The sequence below is a fragment of the Rhipicephalus microplus genome, chromosome X (assembly GCF_043290135.1).
Source record: "Rhipicephalus microplus isolate Deutch F79 chromosome X, USDA_Rmic, whole genome shotgun sequence".
In the NCBI taxonomy this organism is placed as follows: Eukaryota; Metazoa; Arthropoda; class Arachnida; order Ixodida; family Ixodidae; genus Rhipicephalus; species Rhipicephalus microplus.
The window spans coordinates 423,288,692-423,306,795 of record NC_134710.1 but is presented as its reverse complement, the minus strand read 5'-3'; the positions used below and the strand labels follow the sequence as shown (position 1 = coordinate 423,306,795).

General features: G+C 42.1%; 1 protein-coding gene across 3 annotated transcripts; it reads left to right on the top strand.

Moving 5' to 3' along the window:
* Positions 1–989: 989 nt before the first annotated feature.
* Positions 990–18,094, top strand: LOC142776534 (uncharacterized). 3 transcript variants are annotated; one of them, XM_075880346.1, is made up of 5 exons: positions 990–2,637; positions 3,176–3,433; positions 4,105–4,149; positions 4,702–11,342; positions 15,789–18,094. In XM_075880346.1, the coding sequence occupies exons 4-5, from the start codon at positions 10,826–10,828 to the stop codon at positions 15,830–15,832; spliced, it is 561 nt and encodes a 186-aa protein (XP_075736461.1). In that variant the 5' UTR covers positions 990–2,637; positions 3,176–3,433; positions 4,105–4,149; positions 4,702–10,825; the 3' UTR covers positions 15,833–18,094. The 3 variants fall into 3 exon arrangements, with proteins under 3 accessions (XP_075736461.1, XP_075736462.1, XP_075736463.1); XM_075880347.1 differs by lacking the exon at positions 15,789–18,094 and having other exon boundaries at positions 4,027–4,149; positions 4,702–7,254; XM_075880348.1 differs by lacking the exon at positions 15,789–18,094 and having other exon boundaries at positions 991–2,637; positions 4,702–7,254.
* Positions 18,095–18,104: the final 10 nt, after the last annotated feature.

Sequence of the window (18,104 nt, the reverse complement as noted above, 5' to 3'; positions counted from 1 at the left end):
TGGTGGCTAAAGTCAAGACACGAGTGAAAATTAAACTCTTCACTGCAAAGTACGAATCCTCAAACTCACTTTTTAAGGGAAAAAAAATAAATATAGTTTTTGGTTCATTAGGTGTTACGGCTTGGTGGCGCTGGCCGCCGCCCGATCTAAAGGGTACAGCCATATCCATCCATCCATCCAGCATGTCAGCGATGGTGATGCAGTTGCTATATTTGCTTACGTCACCGAAAAGTGCTCGTAAGTGGATTCACGAAGCGAAATTGTGCGTAAAAACAGCATGGCTGAGAGAAAATCACAAGAGTGGTCCGGACCACTCTTAGGAACAATGTGGCTACTTAGAACCTGCTGCCGCAGCGGTATACTTTGGTGCCCTGGCTGGTTTTGAGTTAATTCACGCCCATTAAGGGCTGCCTGATGACTGCTGGTGCGTTTTTATTTCTTTCGGCGCTTTGAGCTTCGCGTGTTGTTTCCCTTGTACGCAGTGGATGGTGTTGACAACCACCACCGTCCAATAAGTTTGAAGTCGCAGTAATTGAAGAATTCTATTGGGCGTCAATGGCATAAAACTACGCATGTAAAGATTTGTGGTTGGATGAAAACCAATGTGATACGTGAATGGTCCGTGCATTCGAACGCGACATCACATAGGATCAACCTTATTTGTTATGTTCTTGTGTTGCGCCCCATCTCATCCAATTAAAAGTGCGACTCGAGATCCTTGCCTCATTGGTGGAAATTACCACCAAATAGGTTAATGGGAGCACATTCTTTGCACGCTATTGGAAATAAAAATGAGAGGAAGTTTTCAGTGAGTGGTTCCTAAAGCTTGTGCTCTAGTGTACTTTTATTGGCTTTAACTGTCCAATGGTTGCGATCTCTGAAATACAGCTGTCGATATACTTTGGGACGATCTGGAACAAAGCGTACTTTGTAAACCAAAGCGTATTAGGGGTGCGCGTGATTACGCATGGAACTACAAACAAATCATGCATCTTCACCTTCACTGTTCAGAAACCGATATGGACCGTGATATTATGGCAAGCAATCGGAATGAAATGACCCTAGTAACTTTGTATGACACCGAAAATATGCAAACCCTCACGATTCTGGAGCAAACCTTTGCTGAATTCATTCCTGCGTCAATTACCAGCCATTTGACTTGGCGCACGAACATGATTCATAGGTAGAGCGAGCCACTGACATGTATTTTGTGCGACGTAGCGACCACTTGACCTGAGAATAATAGCGTTGCGAAGGCGAATCCCCTGTCGCATGCTCTGATCGAAGCAGACGACAAACGCGAGCAGACGACGGCTTGGCCGACAAGCACAGCTTGTGATTGGTTGTGAAGCAATACCCTCTACATCAGCTCACTCCGTGACGTTGCCAAAACACTTCTTTCATCTGGCACGCCTGTCCTGTCCGTCATATCACCCCCCTCGCACATAAGAGAAAATTTTGTCACGCCGTGAAAATAGTGCAAGTACTTTCTAAGAGCTCTCTTATCATCTTATGTGCTGCGCAGTTGTCGAAAACAACATGGCGTCGTAAACAGCATATCGGTCGGTGCGACTTTCAGCAAACGCTTCTCGCACGAGTTACTTCAGCGTTTGACCGGATGTGTTGTGATTACAGCAGCTCTTTTGGTGCGTGTAAGCAGTGCGGAAAGCTGTGGCAGTGCAATGGTGTACGGTGAAGCGCAACGAAGCCTGTGCGTCGGTGTGGTTATCAAGCGGGGATCGGCGTCGATGTATCGACGGCACCTAGCACTCGAGAAGCCTGCAATGTGTGTTTGTGTGCCGGTAACAGTTCGTTCGCTTGACTTTCCAGTCTCTCAGTTTGGTGCTGTGCGACATTTCGGATTGACAGCGTTTTGACACGTTACTTGAGTGACCCCAAGTACGTACGGAAACGTATGAACTACGCGCTCGGTTCTTGCTTCGCCACTAGTTAGCCCGTACGCTTCTATTTACTTGAGAGCAATGTACTGTTCGGGAGTGAAACGATGTTCGTTGTGAACAGTGGTGCTGTGTTGACGTTCCAAGACTGGTGAACAAGCTGTGCTCGTGTGACCGAAAATTGAAAGACAGTGTTGATAACTGTTTTGCCCTGCGAAGTCGTGGTGGGGCAGCTTGGCGCTTTTGTTTGTTAAGTCGTCACTTCTCCTTTTTGTGATAACCATAGTCCTAGCGCTGTGATGTGATCAACCAAAACTGCGAGATGCTACATTCTGTTGTGGATCGTGTTAGTTTGGAAGCGCGCCTAGACTGTTCTTCGGTAACAAATTGAGAGTTCTATGTGGCAGCGAGAGCCCGTGAACGTCAAGCTTCCCCTCCAGCCCCCCCCCCCCCCCCCAAAAAAAAAAAGCAAAGATTTCACCGGTGCCTTGCTTTGGATGAAGTTGTAGGCCAATATCGCCTAACTACAGGTTTCCGAGTTCGTCTGGTCATCGTTTTGCACGGCACTAGAGTCTTGACAACAGCCGGTCATGGCCAGTTCTTACACTTTATCAATGGACGTGCACGCCTGGCCAGCCCTTCATTGCTGTCATCGGCAGCTTCCAGTCTGCAGATGCCCTTTGCCTGTTGGCCGTACTTGGTTCCTTATGACACCGACGGCTACTAAATGCTGCCATCGGTGAGTTCACCTTGCAGAACTAAATTTCACCGGTACTATAATTCACGCAGTTCTATAACGTGTCCAAGTTTTTAAGCCCATCAGATGTAATGTTTCTCCATGGTAAGTTGAAGCATGAAAAATTTACTACTACTGTTATATACATACATATATTATGGAGCAAATACATAAAAAGTTTTTTGTGATTTGATACAAGTGAGCTCTTGTTTGATTATGAGGTTGGGTCTGTCGATTGACCACGTTTGATAGTTGGAAAGTTAATGTGAATTTATTTTTCAGGAGCCAGGTTGCACTTAAAAAATTTATGTTATTTTGGAAAATTAGTTCTATAGACGATTACCACTGTGGTAGTACTATACTTCAGTAGGTCATATATATTGCGGCACGTAAATTTTACATGAGGCTTCAGTTTATTTCAAAGTGAATATAGCAGATTTTGGTCACTTTAACGAAGTGATAGCTTCCTCAAATAATTATTAGAAGTGAGTGCTTTTAATGATTGTTTTTAATTAAATATCTCGTTTTTGGCTCTTCACAGATCGCAGAGATTGATTTGTTAAGGTCCTGTGATGCATCGGTTGCACATTCTGGCACATCAATCCTCATCATTACTTGGAGCACCTGTACAAAAATAGGAAGGACACGTTCCCCCTAACTGTGCAAGCCTATGTCACTGCTGGGACTGTTATCATTCAGCGGATGTGGCGTGGAAGCATGCATGGCAGCCTCATCTGGAAGGACTGCAATCTGCTTGGGAGCTTCGAGGGCACAAAACTGCCTAACGGCTGGCTGCAAGGTTAGTTTTTCTTTAATACATACGATTACGTGAACACAACTTACTAGGCACAAATTGAAAACCCAAGCATGGTTGCTTTCAGTGGATGCCTGTAATATTCTTACACACAATTCTTATTCAACATTTATAGAACTAAATTGCAAGATAATTGAGAATGTTGAAAGCTGAAAGCCTGCAGCCTATGAATGAAACTCCAATAATCTGAGACTCAAAAGCTTGTGCTTTGAAACGAGCACAAATACTTTGATTCCTTATTGAGCTCTCGAGCTTGTGACTCCCTCTGTGGATCAAGTGCTCTGGAAGGAAATAGCAAGTGGGTGAATATTGCCTGGCTGTTCACAACTTGCAAGGAGAAAGACCTATTGAGGAAGCCTCAGATGACATAGGGCCAGTAACTGCATCTTTTACCTAATGTAACTTTTTCTCTCTCAGTGCTGTTGCTTGTGTTTCAGCCGAACATGTTCACCACGATTGCATAGTGATATATATTTTTCTACAAATTGTACCTGACCTAAGTATGCATTGTTGATCTCTAAAGGGGACGTTCAGTGTGTTTAAAAGCCATGGCTTCTCATTTCTTTGTCTGTGGCTAGCCTGTTTCAGCAGCAGAGCGATGCAGCTAGCACACAGGCAATCCAAGTCATGGAGCGCTCCTTTGGTGTTCTGTGCAGGACGCAGCATATCCATCCGGCAACACACTGGTATCAACAATAATGGTGAGTGTTGGTGGCACCTGTAGGAGCCCATTGTGTTTGTTGTGTATGATTATTTCCCCTGATGAAGTGCAATTTTGAAAGGTTTTCTTCATTTAGAATAATAGATGTCAGCAACAAGCACACTCATAATCCATAAGTTCTTTGTGTCTTCTAGACTGCCCATTTGCTCCTATATGCGGTATGATGAGCTGGTTATGTTAGACAGCCTTAAAATTATGAACATTGGCTGTTGTGTTGTAATGCAGTCTAACTTGTGTTTCTTAGTGAACTTATTTGTGGTCTACTTCTCGCACCTATTGTAAAGTCGAAATAGAAGAAACTCTGTTGGCTTTTTATGCCTGTCAGAAGTTTCATGTCTTCATCTATAACATTGTAGTTTTGCTCTTGTATCATATTAAATATATTTTCAGTCTTCACTGTTTTTGTGTGTGTGTGTGTTGAGACTTGTCAATGGCTTCTGAAAATACAATATCTGTAAATATGAGCACATAATTGACAACTATACACTCTTGCATGTAGCATGGTTGTAACAATGATCTGTATTTTTATAAGTTCCAGCAGAAACAAGGGGTTCGGTGCTCCACGGTCATGTACAGTGTATCAAGAACAGAGCACAGAAGACCAACAAGTATAAAGGGACTGCCAGTGACTGTTCTCCTGCTCAAAGTTTACAACAGCAGAAAAGGCACATTGTGATGTCAGGAGCAGCTGCTGCTTAACTTCTTAGCAGTGCATTATTCAGCAGTTCATTTGCTTGCATTCGAAATTATTTAAATTTTCCTTGGAAGATACCAAACTATGACACTAATTTAAAGGCTGCTGTAGTGTTAGTGGGCAAATATTTTTGAGCTGAAGTTTTTAACATGTGTGTTAAGTGCCGGCGTGCCTCTACATTTACATGCCAGAAATCACAGCACCTATGGTCGTCAATGGTAACTGTGTTTGCATTCTTTGTAGTACAAGAAGTAAAGCCAAGGATGCAGTAATCATGTATTTAGTCGATGTAATCCTTCAGTGTACACTCATTTGTATAGCACCAATGATGCCATGAGTGTATAAGCTCTGGGAAGTGAATCTATGTGAATTATTTTATTTGGAAGGAAGAGAATCATCACTACTCCTAGTATATCTTAGCAGTAGATTTTAGTGCTTGGGTATTATCCCACTGCCTATCCGTCCTTCAAGAGTCTACTTATCTACTGTGTAAGTGTAACTTTTTAAATGTATACTATGCTCGGATAGGTTTGTTCATAATGTAATGCAAGTGACTTATCATCTATGCAGCTCTACTCAGACTAGAAATAAAAGTATTTATTTTTATATGTAGCCATAGCATGCATTCACTTGTGTTTTTCTAGGTGCCTGTACAATTGTTTAGCCCTACAAAAGTGCTGGTATACTCTAATATTGAATCTGGCATCTTAAAGTGGTTTGTTAGTGGAAGTAAGAATGTGTTTACAACCAATATTACTATCCACAGATGAACTGTAAAAACTCTATGGAAATTTATTTACATTTATTGAACTTTGTGAAGGCAAATGTTGTTATGTTCTTTTATTGTGGTCCCTGTTTCATGCAAATGACACATAATTACTTTGCAGTGGCATAGTATTAGTTGTTATTTTACTCATATGTGCTGAGCAACATCGCAGTTGAGGCCAGCAGCAAGACATACATGCAGTGCACTGGAGCATCACCTCACATAGTGTACAGTCTTTGCCCACCAGTAAACTCAATATTTTTCAAGCAGACTAATAGACAGCTGTATGGGAACTGTGTTGATGCCCAAACTTTGAAGTCTTCTTGAGGAGTGTTTTTCATCATTTTTGTCCAAGTGAAGTAGCTACCCAAGGCCACAACTGGTGGGAATGTGGTGGTTTCCTCTCTCCAAAAGCACTCCTACCAGCTGCCTCAATGTTATTATGGGGTGAATTCACGAACTGGAAAAATAATTGGTCTTTGTTTTCTTGGCCGAAAGAGTCACTTCCACCGTTGAGCCACCACGACGTGCCAGAATAGAAACTTAGCTAAATAAAGTTGATTCTACATTTGAGAAGTGTTTTGGGGAAACGAAATGGCACTTATAGCTGTCAATATAAACACTGTTTGCACCAAGGAGCTTAGTAGCTTATAATTGTATTATTCACATATTGTCTAGAATTTACTCGCGCTGTGCCAACTTTTAGCCCAAGTGTCCTAACATGCTTTGTTACTGGGTTGTGAATGAGCCAAGCTATGAAAATAAACCGAGTGATATTGCAGACATGTACAAAATATTGATGCACAGCCCTTTTCTTTAGCAAGATATTGTCAAGGGCTTTATTCTTGTGTTTTTTAAAAAAAACTGCTTGTCACTGGGCAGCAGCGGAAAACTATGCATCAAGCTTTTGCGAGATGGTTCGAGAAACACCGTGTTCAGACATAACAGCGCCGGTGAATTTCTCTCGCAAGTTACTTTCTGTAGTATATTCAAAATGAGTTTATTAAAATTGTTGTTTTATAGCCATTCATTTTAATATTTACACCTGAGTGTGTGTATGTATGTATGGGTGTACATATGTATATGTGTGTGTGCGTATATGTATGTATGTATGTATGTATGTATCTTTTAAATGAGAATCCGTTTATCATTGGTGAGTAAGTTTGGTAATGATATGGCTGAATTTGTTTCTAGTTATTTCTCTTTTGAGCCATAACATATTTCAATTTATTTTGTACTGCATAAAAATAAATGTAACCTTACACAGAGTATGTGTGTTCGAAGAAGTTGTTTTATTTACCAACCTACAGTCATGGGCAAGAAATTGGGTAAAATGGAACGGACCTGCGAAGATTAGTTTAGAGCATAGCTACTCTACATGGAATATCTCGTACACATTGCGTTGTTTGATTATGTCGATTTCAACCTTTCAATTTTAATCAGAATAAGCAAGCTATCACCCGTGGTTGTATATGTGTGTGATATTTATGCATACTGTGATACCGGTTCGCAATTACAATTAAGGTCACAAACCTAGTCAAGCTGAATACACGAATTTTGTCCATGCACCTTTCCTCTGTACTGGAAGTGTTGTTAATAAAAATAAACTTCAGTTTAGAAATTTATTCTAGTAACCAAAAGCAGGGTATCTCTTTATCACACAAATCACATTGCCATTGTTCTGTTCCATTCTGGACAATAGGGGGACCCTCTCAGCAGAACTCGATTAACTGCTATAGTTCATTTTAAACATTGACAGCGACATTACACTGAAGCGTGCAGCATGACAAATAGCAGGAGAGAAGACACAAACTAATCACTCTGTTCGCGTCAGCGCTAACTGTCCGTGCTCTTTGGTCTTGCTGCATGTGATGATGCCCACCAAATTAGCACGAAAGCATTTCCCTACAAAGGCAGTCAACTTGGCTGCAAGCAGTTAGCTCACTGCATGTGTAGATTTTCTTCAAAACACCGTGAAGACTGATTGCTGGTCGAATATCCAAACACGTGAAAAGTAATGTACCAGGTATGATATTGGTATTTCAGCACTGGACACTTTTGCGATAAGAGAGGATGGAGGCAAAAATTATGAACCCTGAATTGTTTAATTTTTGAAGGAGCATAGTACAGCGCTTTTGGGTCAAAAGGGGAGTGAAAGAAGCAAGTGCGAAAGCCTACTTCTCAGAAAAGTAGTACCCGCCACCACGCATAATGTCAGGCCGGGCAACCTCTTGAAAAAAAGAAGTGCTCAGCGATTCTGCGAATCGAACCAAGTACCTCCTAGATTGTAGTTGAGCGCTGTGACTGCTCGTCCACTGCAGCAGTGCTTGTGTTCACCCTATTGCTGATATATCGTCATTCCTTCGAATGAAGCCAAATGCAAAAACGTCCCGTGAAACTTTGTCAAAAATACAAAACATAGTTAGAATGCATTTACCCAAGGTTACTAGAAGATATAAACCGCCACGTGTGACTGTATAACCGTGCGCTATTTATTCTTGTACATTACTGTAATGACGTTGGGATAGCCGGCTCCAACGTACGCTACCTTCTCAGAGTTTGCCAAATATAGATAAGAAAATAAATATATATATCGGCCTGTGACAACGCTAATCAACTATTATGAGTTCACTGTCACTAGTGTCACTTTCACTAGATGAATGCTCAGTTTGCTTCCATTATCGTTATTTAGGAAAGTTTTGGCTCATTAACTCAACTCTCTTAATTAGCATTGATTCTCACACCTAAGGACAGTCACACTTCATCTCGCTTTCTGAGTGGCTGTCACTCCCATATAACGCGTACTCCACTTTTTTATGCTCTCTGAGCATCTGACCCTGCTTTGCGGCGACTTTCTCTGACGTCTGCTGGGCCAGAAAATTAACTTTTGACTATAGGTACAAAACACCCTTACGTTCACCACTACAACGTGCAAGATTGCACCAAATTAGTCAAGTTGCAGCGCAGCTTCAATGAAATGTAAGGTAACTGGTCGCGTTAAATAGGGGAAGACATTCGAGGCACATTTTCAAACATTGCATGCATTGATTTATGTGTGGTTTCTTTTATGTGGTGCACCTGGAGTGCTGTTTACTTGTACTTGGCGAGATAGTGCATGGATTGCTGGGTGGCTTAAGGCCATCGAGCAATTATTTTTTTTTAGCTACAGTTGTTGATTAAAAGCGAGTGCTTGGCTTTGCACAGCCCACCAAAACGTCTATTAGAACGTACGCGGCATCCCGTAAGCGCTGTAGCAGGCGCTCGCGGAACTGAAACTCAGATGCAGCAAATCATTGGCTATCATCGTATACTCTCGATGCTAGACGCTTTGCGTGCTACCTTGATATTATCGGCACACACTTCTTTCTTTCCTTGTCGTTTCATCGGCTATCGTGTGTCCTCCTTGCCCTCTTAAGTGCCGAATAAGTTAAATTCATTCCCGCGCTATAGTAATCTCTCCAGATAAGAGAACTTTTGGCTAAGAAAATGCGTAGCCAAAGAGAAAGCTTTGTGAATTCGGCCCCGGTATTCTAGGCTCCTCAGGGCATGTCAGCCAAACATAACGCAGCACGTGAAGCAGAATTTACATTTCCTAAACACCTTTAAATCATTCGCTCTTCTCTACCCCCAATGATGCCGTCAACCTAACCGTGCCATAAACTCAAAGTGGATGGCCACTGGCTGATTTGACACCCCGTGATGGGCAATGTTACCGCGGCCATCACAAAATGCGGCGATGTTCGCTCGCTTGCGCTGCAAGTACCTTAGCATTTCCAGAAAAAAAAGCGACGTGCGCTGGCGAACGGGTGTGCCTAATCTTCCCTTTTTTTTATACATGCTTGTGTAGCTTTCAGCCCGCTCGCTAGTACAGAAAGCACTTAAAAACGCGACCAACCCCATTAACTCTGGCCATACTTGACACTGAAAATTGTTAGGGCAGTCGATTCGTACGACAATGAACTCCTTTAAATAGCCATTAGATGACTACTTGAAAAATGTAGCAGGGTCTCTAAGTTACTGCTGTAAATTTTAGTGCTCATTGAACAACACAGATAAGAGCTGCATAGTCCTAAAATCTCTCCAGGCCAATAACATCTAGGTGGGAATACCAACAGTGTAGCAGACGCGCCACTTGGCAGCCTAGCGTCCTTCCTGTCCCTGTCTTTTTTTGCCTTGGTTGCTTCTGCATTCTGTTGATGCTGCTGGGGTTCCCACCAAGACTATATACCAACTTGCCCAACAAGCCATCTTAACTCATTAACTGAATACTCAACCGAGATTATTTGCTTGAGCTAATGATAATGAAGAGGCAGTTGACAAAAGCCACCTAGCTCTTGGTTGAGCTCACAATATTCATGTATAACCACCATCTGTTCGGAAACTTTGCCTGCTGCAACCGGTCTTGCACTACTGCAATGACATGCGCACACTGCAGTATCTTGAATGGGGCAACTTCAGCACCGAAGCATGTGCCCGACCATAAAACTTTGCTTGGTGCATATAAATTGCAACATGATGTGTCATTTCACCTAGCAGGCTCTGCAAAAGCTACAAGTATTGGCCTAACCAGCGATGCTGAAAAGGGTGGTAGCTGAACTTGCCTTGTGTTGTAGCAGGCTTTTGGTATAAATACCCAACTTGATGTTAATGTCACGCTCATATAGTGCCCGTCTCTATGCAATTCTGCCACAAATTCTAGATGCCTCTTTTTTTTCTGGCTCGGGAGGGGAAGAGGAGACCGTCGCAAACAATACCAACTACAACCTATTTAATACATTGTCAAGTCAGGCAAAAAAATATTCGCTAAGTTGTGGAGTCTAAAATATGTCATAATTGGTGAAGTTAAAGGTTATTGTGAGTATTGAATAATTCTTTGTTGCTTTCAGTCAACAGTCTGTACAGACAGAGTCCTTTCCTGGCATGCACCGAGCCAAACGATTGTTCAACACTACCATCATCTTCATGATGGCATGGCGGCTGAAGCACCTCTGGGGTGCCCCAGTGAGATGTGCGACAACCACTCATATGGTGCTCATACAATCGTACGGTGCCATGCCATTGCACAGAATACAACATACGAGCAGCCAGCAGCAAATGTGATAAAAGCATAGCTATTACAGCAGTGCAACTGTTAAAAGAGTTTTGTACTTCTAGTTATTCTTACTTAGATAATTATATTTTACAAAGCAGTGCATTATGAAAGAGATCCCCATTTGCACCCATGTGTGTCATGCAGGATGGCTTTTCACAAAATTTGGCGCTGCCAGCATCACAACAAAGAACAAGAAGAGTGGCCCACGCAATGCCAAGTGCATGGCCAAAGTTGATGTAAAAATAAAGCTGGCCACGTTTGACACTAAACGCAGGGACAAGTATCTGCAGAGAGAGGTGCCTCTTTCTGCAGTGATACGAATCGATGACAGGCACAGCAGCACCGACTCAGCGGATGCTCTGCGGCTACTTTGCGGCACCAGGTCAACAAGGCAAACATTCCTCCGTTACTTCAGCGAAGGCATGCCCCCTAGTGAAGCAAAGAGACTGCATGAGAGCAAGCAAGATGATGGCCCTGCAAAGCTGGCCAATGCGGCTTTAAATCCGCCTCAAAGAACGGTCTACCACTGGCACAGCGTTTGGAGGGAGGCCTGTTTTGGTGGTACTTACATCGACCCAGTGCTGAAACTGGAGGAAAAGGCTTCTTTGTATGCAGCTCAAGGTATGTCTAACCTTGTGGGAGAATCTGTCCTCTACGTAAAACAGTATTCATAAGCACTCATTTTCAATGTGTGAATGGTGAAGTTGTAGCTATGACAAATTACAGACACATTCAGCACAAAGCCTCATCTACTTGTGATTCATGCCAGTGGCTTGGTTGTATACTGCACCTGCCAGTCAGAGCATACATTTAAATGATGTATTTACTTTGAAACCCACAACTTTTTGATGAATTTATGTTCCTGTGAAATTAGAAACATTAAATACTTGGAGTAACCTTGAGTATGGCAAACTTAAAGCCCATGCCCCGCCACGGTGGTCTAGTGGCTAAGGTACTCGGCTGCTGACCCGCAGGTCGCGGGTTCAAATCCCGGCTGCGGCGGCTGCATTTCCGATGGAGGCGGAAATGTCGAGGCCCGTGTGCTCAGATTTGGGTGCACGTTAAAGAACCCCAGGTGGTCAAAATTTCCGGAGCCCTCCACTACGGCGTCTCTCATAATCATATGGTGGTTTTGGGACGTTAAACCCCACAAATCAATCAACTTAAAGCCCAAGAGGTGCCCAGGTGGTCGGAGTTTCAAGTGGCGAAACCAGAAAACCAGATCAGATTGATAGGAAAACCAAAATGATGAAAAAGAAAGGGGGGAAGAAGAACATATACATGACCAGATAAAAGAAATAACAAAAACGTTATTTATTTTCTTTGAAAGTGACACTGACTTATTTTTAAAAGGTTTTCGGTTCAAGGCATAAGTTGGCAATCTAGACCAACTGACACGTTGCATCAGCATCAATTCACAGGGAACCAGCATTAATGAAGCTCGCGAGTCAGCCCATGGAAACAAATTGTGAAATATAAAACATGAAAAAAAGAGATGAGATGTCTCATACTGGCCGGCCTATGTTTCAATGTAAGTATTTATCTTTGTCAAAGGCATTTTGTTCTTCTTGGCTGTTACTTGAAAGGATTAGTTGTAAATGTCATTAAAGGAAGTGTTGAAATTTCGGAAAGCATGACAGCAGCAGCAACCAGAGCTGTACAGAGTGTCAGCCACACAGGTCAATCTAGAGAGGCCATTTAAACTTGGGAGAAAACAAAAAAAGAAAAGAAGCGTAAAGCGCAAGAACGAGACAAAGGAAGGCGATACAAAAATGGGCGCTGAATGCCAACTGAAATTTTAATCAACAAATTCAAGGATACACGGATACAAAAAAAATGGTTAGATTACAAATCTTCAATCATGTACGTAACATCAAATTGATTGTTTTTTTCAAACAGATTAAGTAGCAGAGTGCTCACACATCTATGGCCCCTTTGGTGGATGGCAAAAGCCTCAAATATCTCCCGTGCGAGCCTTTGACAACAGCATTTTAGTACTGTAACATTCGACAGACGAAGGCATGCTGCAGCCATGCCTAGCACAATGTGTGACTAAATTACTACAAACACCAATCTCTACATGAATTGACACATTTGCGAGGCCTATAACTGATGCACCGCCCAGTCTGTACCACAGACACACAGCCGCACGAACACTGAATTATGACATATATTGATCACTGGATGAACGGCTTGATATGTTTCTCTGAACAGCTTGCTCCGCTTCCTTCCTGTTCGTTCGCATGGCGGCACATTCCGCCTAGCTTGGTGGCACCGATTGCTCTCACTGTTCAGGAAGATGGTCAGGTGTCTTCAACCTATCTTATCCTGGTCCTGGCGCCATACCATTGAAGACTGACAAGTAGAGCCGAAACAGAGAACACCTTATTTGACAGATGCGAAACTAACAAAAAAAAATTCAGCAGATCCCATATACTTTGGGACTTCACATTATGTGAAGCATGCAGAGGTAAGGTGGCCGTGTTGTAATTTTTTTCATTCAGCGACATGTTATGAAATGATGCTAAATATATGTACAAATGTTGCAGGAACAGATGCGTATTGAACAGTTGCAGATGTTTCTATAACCAGTTGTTTGCACTTGCACAATGGTGCCATCAGTAACATGAGTATTAGCAACACCAGAAGTGATAAGCTGATATGAAGGGTTTGTGCTTGCAAGGATGGTAGCCCTGGACACTGGTACATAAATCCACTTCTGCGCATGGCACCTAACTACAATGCACGTTTACACAGCATAAAGGTTGTAGCATAGGAGTAAATATGTAATCTTTATGAGATGGCATAGCCAGCACTGCAACCACATTTGACGTTTTATGAACATGACGGTCAATTTGAAAAATAGTTCCGAGATCTAGCATGGCTCTGTGGTAGAATTCTTGATTGCCTCACATTATGCTTGGGTTCGACTCCTGCTGGCACCCTGATAGATTAATATGTGGAGTTTGACGTCCCAAAACCACCATATGATTATGAGAGACGCTGTAGTGGAGGGCTTCGCAAATTCCAACCACCTGGGTTCTTTAACGTGCACCCTAATCTGAGCACACTAGCCTACAACATTTTTGCCTGCATCGAAAATGCAGCCGCCGCAGCCAGAATTCGATTCCGCGACGTGCAAGTCAGCAGCCGAGTACCTTAGCCATTAGACCACCGCGGCGGGGCCCTGCTCGCACCCTGACATTTTTCTTTGTGTTTGTCGAGTAAACGCTGCCGCTGTCAGTTTTGTCTTAAAGAGGCCCTGCAACACTTTTTGAGCATGGTCAGAAAATTGCCATTTGGTAGAAGAGGCTCCCGAGAACACACGGACCAAATATTATAGTGCAGCACGCGGCTTGGAATTTGCAATAAATAAATGACCAAAGTCAGCTAAAAATTGCTTTCTCTCGTTTCAACAAATGACGGAGGAAGCTGAAAAATCATTCAAAGGCCATCTATGAGCCATTCGCTGATTTTAACATGGCGCGTTCGGTCCTTACAGGGATCGCCGTGAGAGGCCGCAACTTGTCCCCACGCACGCTCGCTATCACACAGAAAAGACCATGTATTCAAAGCGAAAAAAAAAACAAAGAGAAAGTTTTCAATGACAAAAGGCACGTGTGACATATTTTTTTTTTTTTTTGCCCATGCCATACCCTCCCTCGGCTTAGCTCCCAGAGCTTTCGCCGGGATGAGAGCAGAGCGAATGCGATTGCAGCATGACAAATCTTTGCGAGTCCGTTCATACTGGACGTATTCTTAAAATTTTTGCAGCGTTGAATTCGTGAGGCAATAAGCTCTTTTAGTGAATCCATTCCATGGTTAATTAAAAAGGTGTTTTAAAGTCCCTTTAACGTTCATGCGTTACAATGGCCCATGTGTGTTCTCGTCGTTTTTGGGTAGATACCAAGTGTCAAACAGCTGTGGCAAGGTATGTGCCACTGTTTAACAAGAAGTAAGTAACAATGCATATAATGTTATTTGTGTTTTGACCAGCGTGTCATAATCATCAAACCCTCTCAAAATTATTTAGGTTCCCACCAAGTTAAGGAGATTATCACGAGAGCACCCAGACGTAAGCGACTAGATAGATAGATAGAGATAGACAGACAGATAGATAGATGCCACCACCGCAACCAGGATTGGATCCCGCAACCTGTGGGACAGCAGCTGAGTACCTTAGCCACTATGCCACCGCGGCAGGGCTTTAGATAGATAGATAGATAGATAGATAGATAGATAGATAGATAGATAGATAGATAGATAGATAGATAGATAGATAGATAGATAGATAGATAGATAGATAGATAGATAGATAGATAGATAGATAGATAGATAGATAGATAGATAGATAGATAGATAGATAGATAGATAGATAGATAGATAGATAGATAGATAGATAGATAGATAGATAGATAGATAGATAGATAGATAGATAGATAGATAGATAGATAGATAGATAGATAGATAGATAGATAGATAGATAGATAGATAGATAGATAGATAGATAGATAGATAGATAGATAGATAGATAGATAGATAGATAGATAGATAGATAGATAGATAGATAGATAGATACCGAAAGTGCATGCAGTACGCAAAGAAATGCTCCGCATTCATAAGGGAATGCGGGCACCTGCACGCGTCCATGCTCTCTTGATTTTGCTCATCTTCCCTGCTCTATCTGATACTAATATGTAACAATGCTCGCTGATGTAGCCTCTTTCCCTTTGTCATTAATCGCTGTGTAGCTGACAGTGTGCTCGTGGAGAATCAATAAATGAAGTACAAAAAGATTGCAGTAAACCTGAACTCCACTCGTACTTCAAGGAGTCAAAATATTTTTGCTGCAATTGATTTGTGAGGCAACAAACTCCGACAATGAGGTAATGATATGATCGCTTGAAAAAAGGCTGCAGGACGTTTTTAAAAGTCAAGGTGAAGCTAGAACTAAAACTTACTTTGCAGGAACACTTTGCACTGTACAGAGAGCAAAATGGCCATCAAAAGTCATGCGCCTGAAGATTGTTCTTAAAAGACCACCTGCCATTCCACATAACTTTCCAGGCACTCACATAAGTGTGACTCGTGGTGGCAGCAGTGCCTGCTGAGCAGTGGTCGTGGTTACCCCCATCATGCGACGAGCTCATAACCTCGAGCTGGCAAGGGAGATCGTCTTTGTTGATTCGACTGCCTCATGCGACACCACCAAATGCACAGTAACAGTGGTGCTGACTGCGACCAAGGCTGGTGCTGTCCCACTCGCAGTACTAATTCACAAGGAGCAGAGCACCGATGGCTACCTGGCTGCTTTCAGGCTCCTCAAGGAAGCCCATCCTCTCTGCTTTGGAGGCCAACCAGTAAGTAAGGAAGTAGGCACAAAATTGTAAATTTTGTGCACAGTGAATTGCTATATATTAATGCCATCCCAATTCTCTACAATAGGATTGTTAACACAAACTTACAAGAGCAACTAGTGAAGAAAATGTAGAGGCCAGTGCTCAATGCGTGGCTTGAATATAATTCAGTATCTGAACTACAGGTTTTTCCGCCCACTTTAATCCAAGTGCCAGCTTAAATAATCTGCTTGCCATTGAAATAATCTGAGTGCCGAGCTATTTAATCCATGGGCCAAACATTTAATCCAAGCGCCAACTCAATGAGGCCGCATGTCAGTGAGCTTAATCCAATTGCCAATGACTATTTAAAGTGCCAGTCATTTTAATCCATGCTCTAGAAACATTAGTTTGCCGCTTTATACAGTATAAATGTGAAAATAACGTAAACTTGAAGTCATAGGAAGAACTTTTCCTTCACCTATACATGCTTGCGCTTATGAAATGAAGTGCGCATTGCTATTTCCTCCTAACATTTTGGTGTCATAGCTTCAAAATAAAAAAAGAACACTGTGTGTTAATTGCATTTATGGGTACTAAGAGTATTTGCTCATAGAGTCAGTGTATGGTTCGTCGCTACTGCATTATTCTGGCTAACCATGTACACCATCCCATATGCATAGATTCGTGTCGTCTGCTCAGCCCGGTGATAACAGTGATAGACAGATGGTCACCAGGGCCTTTGTCAAGCCCTTCTCGCGGCTTTTAGCCTTGGCGACCCTCCAGTTTTTGTCTGGTAAATAAATAAAGTTTGATTTGATTTGATATTTATTCGTTCTTGAAATCAGAAACAACCATTTAAAACTCAAGTTGCATTTGTTTCGGTTCATTTGGAATTAAGTTTTTTATAAAAGCATCAAAAGAGAAACTCCTGTTTTCATATAAAAAGACAACGCTAGTATTCCTGAAGCGTGTTTGCTTGAAACACGCGTTCATCGAATACACATAATTTTGTTTTAATAAAAGATAACTAATATGAATATAAAATATGACTTCTGTTTTCCACATCAGGGTCACGAGTTTGCGTCTTATGTGCCCTGCACGGCGAAAGCCTCTTAAATGATTTCTAATTTGCTCTGCCCTAATTTATTGAGCATGTACCTGTTTCTTCTTATCACTGCCCACAGTCAAGTTCTTCATATCTTGTTATGCATCCCGGCACTCCAATAACAATATTATGTCTGCCGCATTACATGACCTGGCCCAGACATGTAATGCTATACAAATCTAATTATGAGCTTTGTTGACGAACACAAAATATCCTTGCTTTTTTCTTTCATTGCTATTAAAATGACTCCACCCGGGCCAAGCACTCATCTACAAACTTGTACATAGCACAGTATAAGCACTGCAAACATGGCTCAAGCGAACCACGGAATTTTCGTTTCCTTGAATACTAGTGGCGAATACTAATAATAATGATTTATTCTACTTTCCGACTATAGTATTTTATATTGTAGAAACTGCATTTCAAATGCATTGCCATTTTCACGCCCCGTATTGTGCTTTTTGTGCATGGATTGAACTGACTGGCACCTGAATTCAAGCCATTGGCGATTGGATTAAACACGGTGGCACTTGGATTAAAATCACTGGCACGTGGCCTGATTGAGTTGGCACTTGGATTAAATATGTTGGGGCTTGGATAAAATGTTTGGCACATGGATTAAAGAGGTTGGCGCTCAGATTATATCAATGGCGTGCAGATTATCTAAGCTGCCACTTGGATCAGAGTGAGCGGGAAAACCTGTAGTTTCCTATTGAACTTCTGTAACTACTTTTGAAGACATTTTTGAATTCGCATAGTGTAAGTAATGACACAATAGCAAATAGCTCCATTAAGCTTGACCAAAAAAAAAAAAGTTGTACCAGGACAGAAATTATTTGTGACAAAAACAAAAGTAAACAATACTGCACAGACTAAGCCACAGGAGAGGGCCTTTGTGGTTCTTCTGGGCATTTATAGAAATCACCAACATGCTCTAAT

Bases quoted from the DNA above. Each gene is read 5' to 3' on its own strand.
- LOC142776534 (XM_075880346.1), top strand. From the start codon at position 10,826: ATGAAAGAGATCCCCATTTGCACCCATGTGTGTCATGCAGGATGGCTT. The intron at 11,343-15,788 runs GTATGTCTAACC...ATAACTTTCCAG, and splicing joins TTCTTTGTATGCAGCTCAAG to GCACTCACATAAGTGTGACT.